Here is a 1,348-nt window from a genome sequence, read left to right on the forward strand (position 1 = left end):
AAATGTGATACAGGTTTAATATTCCTTATCCAAAATGCTTTGAATCAGAAATGTTTTCGATTTTGGATTTTTTTTTTTTAATACTCACACTTACCAGTTGAACATCCCTAATCTGAACATCCAAATCCAAAATACTCCAATGAGCATTTCCTTTTAGCATCATCTTGGCACTCAGATTTTAGGGCATTTCAGATTTCATATTTTCAGATTAAAGATAACCCATATCAACTATGTACAACATATTAAGACATGTGTACTAAATGCATCACAATGTCTGGATTTTTATAACAGGTTACAGGAATACTTAAAGATGCTGGAGTAAACAATTTAACAATTCAAGTGGAAAAGGAGGCATACTTTCAACATATGTCTGGCCTAAGTACTGGATTTCATGATGTTCTGGCTATGACAAAACAAATGGAGTCCATGAAATACTGCAAAGATGGTACTTACATCATGTGAGATAACTCATGAATTGCCCCTGGAGTATGAACAATCAAGATTAAATGACTCAGTATTTGTAATATTGCCAGAAGGATAAAAATTACACATGACTGTACAGAAACAGAGTTCCCTACTACTGATCAAGAAATCTTTCTTAAAGGAAATTTAAATATAGAATGAAGCATTAATGGTACAAGTGGAGTAATTATTTGAATTATGTATATAAAAGGAATGAGATTTTGAGTAAACATGATGTATCACATCATCTTCAAAAATAGATATGATGGATTCGGTGAAGACCAAAATTACTTCTGTTTACTTTCTATCAGAAAGCATCTCCATTGTAAATATGTATTTACATGTTTATTACAAAGACCCAAATGAAAAATTTTTAGTCCATTTTTTGCATAGCCTAAAGATAAAATAGGAATAAAAGTTCTATATTTATGGATTTTCTGTATATAAAACTGGTTTCTAATTATAACTTAAATCCATTAAGTAATATCTGTATTGCCACTTCAAATGTAAACTAAAATATTTGGGAGAAACTTCAACCACTGATATGAGATAAGAAGTGAGAATAGGGAAATGTATAACATCACAGTTTTTTGATGTATTACAAAAACCACTCTCTAAAATAAATTTTTTTTTACTTTTGGTAATATTTGCAAATGAATAATTAATTTATTAGGGTAAATGACTATACTAAGTTGTGTCCATGTTATTCATTCACTTATGTTAAGGTAGAATATTTCATTTCTTCTTATACATTTGGCATTTCAAGCTGCTTATCAGGCTGGTATCCAAGCAGTTTTGTAAACTTTCATCTTTTCTTAGCTCCATAATGTTGTGAAACAGCCAGTTAAGAGAATTGTAAACAATTGTCAACTCACAGTTGAATTAT

General features: G+C 29.8%; 1 protein-coding gene across 1 annotated transcript in view; it reads left to right on the plus strand.

The window, feature by feature from the left end:
• SLC30A5 (solute carrier family 30 member 5) overlaps positions 1–1,106 on the plus strand; it is a 37,559-nt gene extending 36,453 nt beyond the window's left edge. Inside the window, exon 15 of the mRNA XM_037738195.1 lies at positions 292–1,106. Coding sequence (XP_037594123.1) covers positions 292–462 — 171 coding nt within the window. The 3' untranslated portion in view covers positions 463–1,106. The remainder of the gene's footprint in view (positions 1–291) is intronic.
• Positions 1,107–1,348: the final 242 nt, after the last annotated feature.

This window comes from Cebus imitator, unplaced genomic scaffold (genome assembly GCF_001604975.1).
Source record: "Cebus imitator isolate Cc_AM_T3 unplaced genomic scaffold, Cebus_imitator-1.0 Scaffold50, whole genome shotgun sequence".
NCBI lineage: Eukaryota > Metazoa > Chordata > Mammalia > Primates > Cebidae > Cebus > Cebus imitator.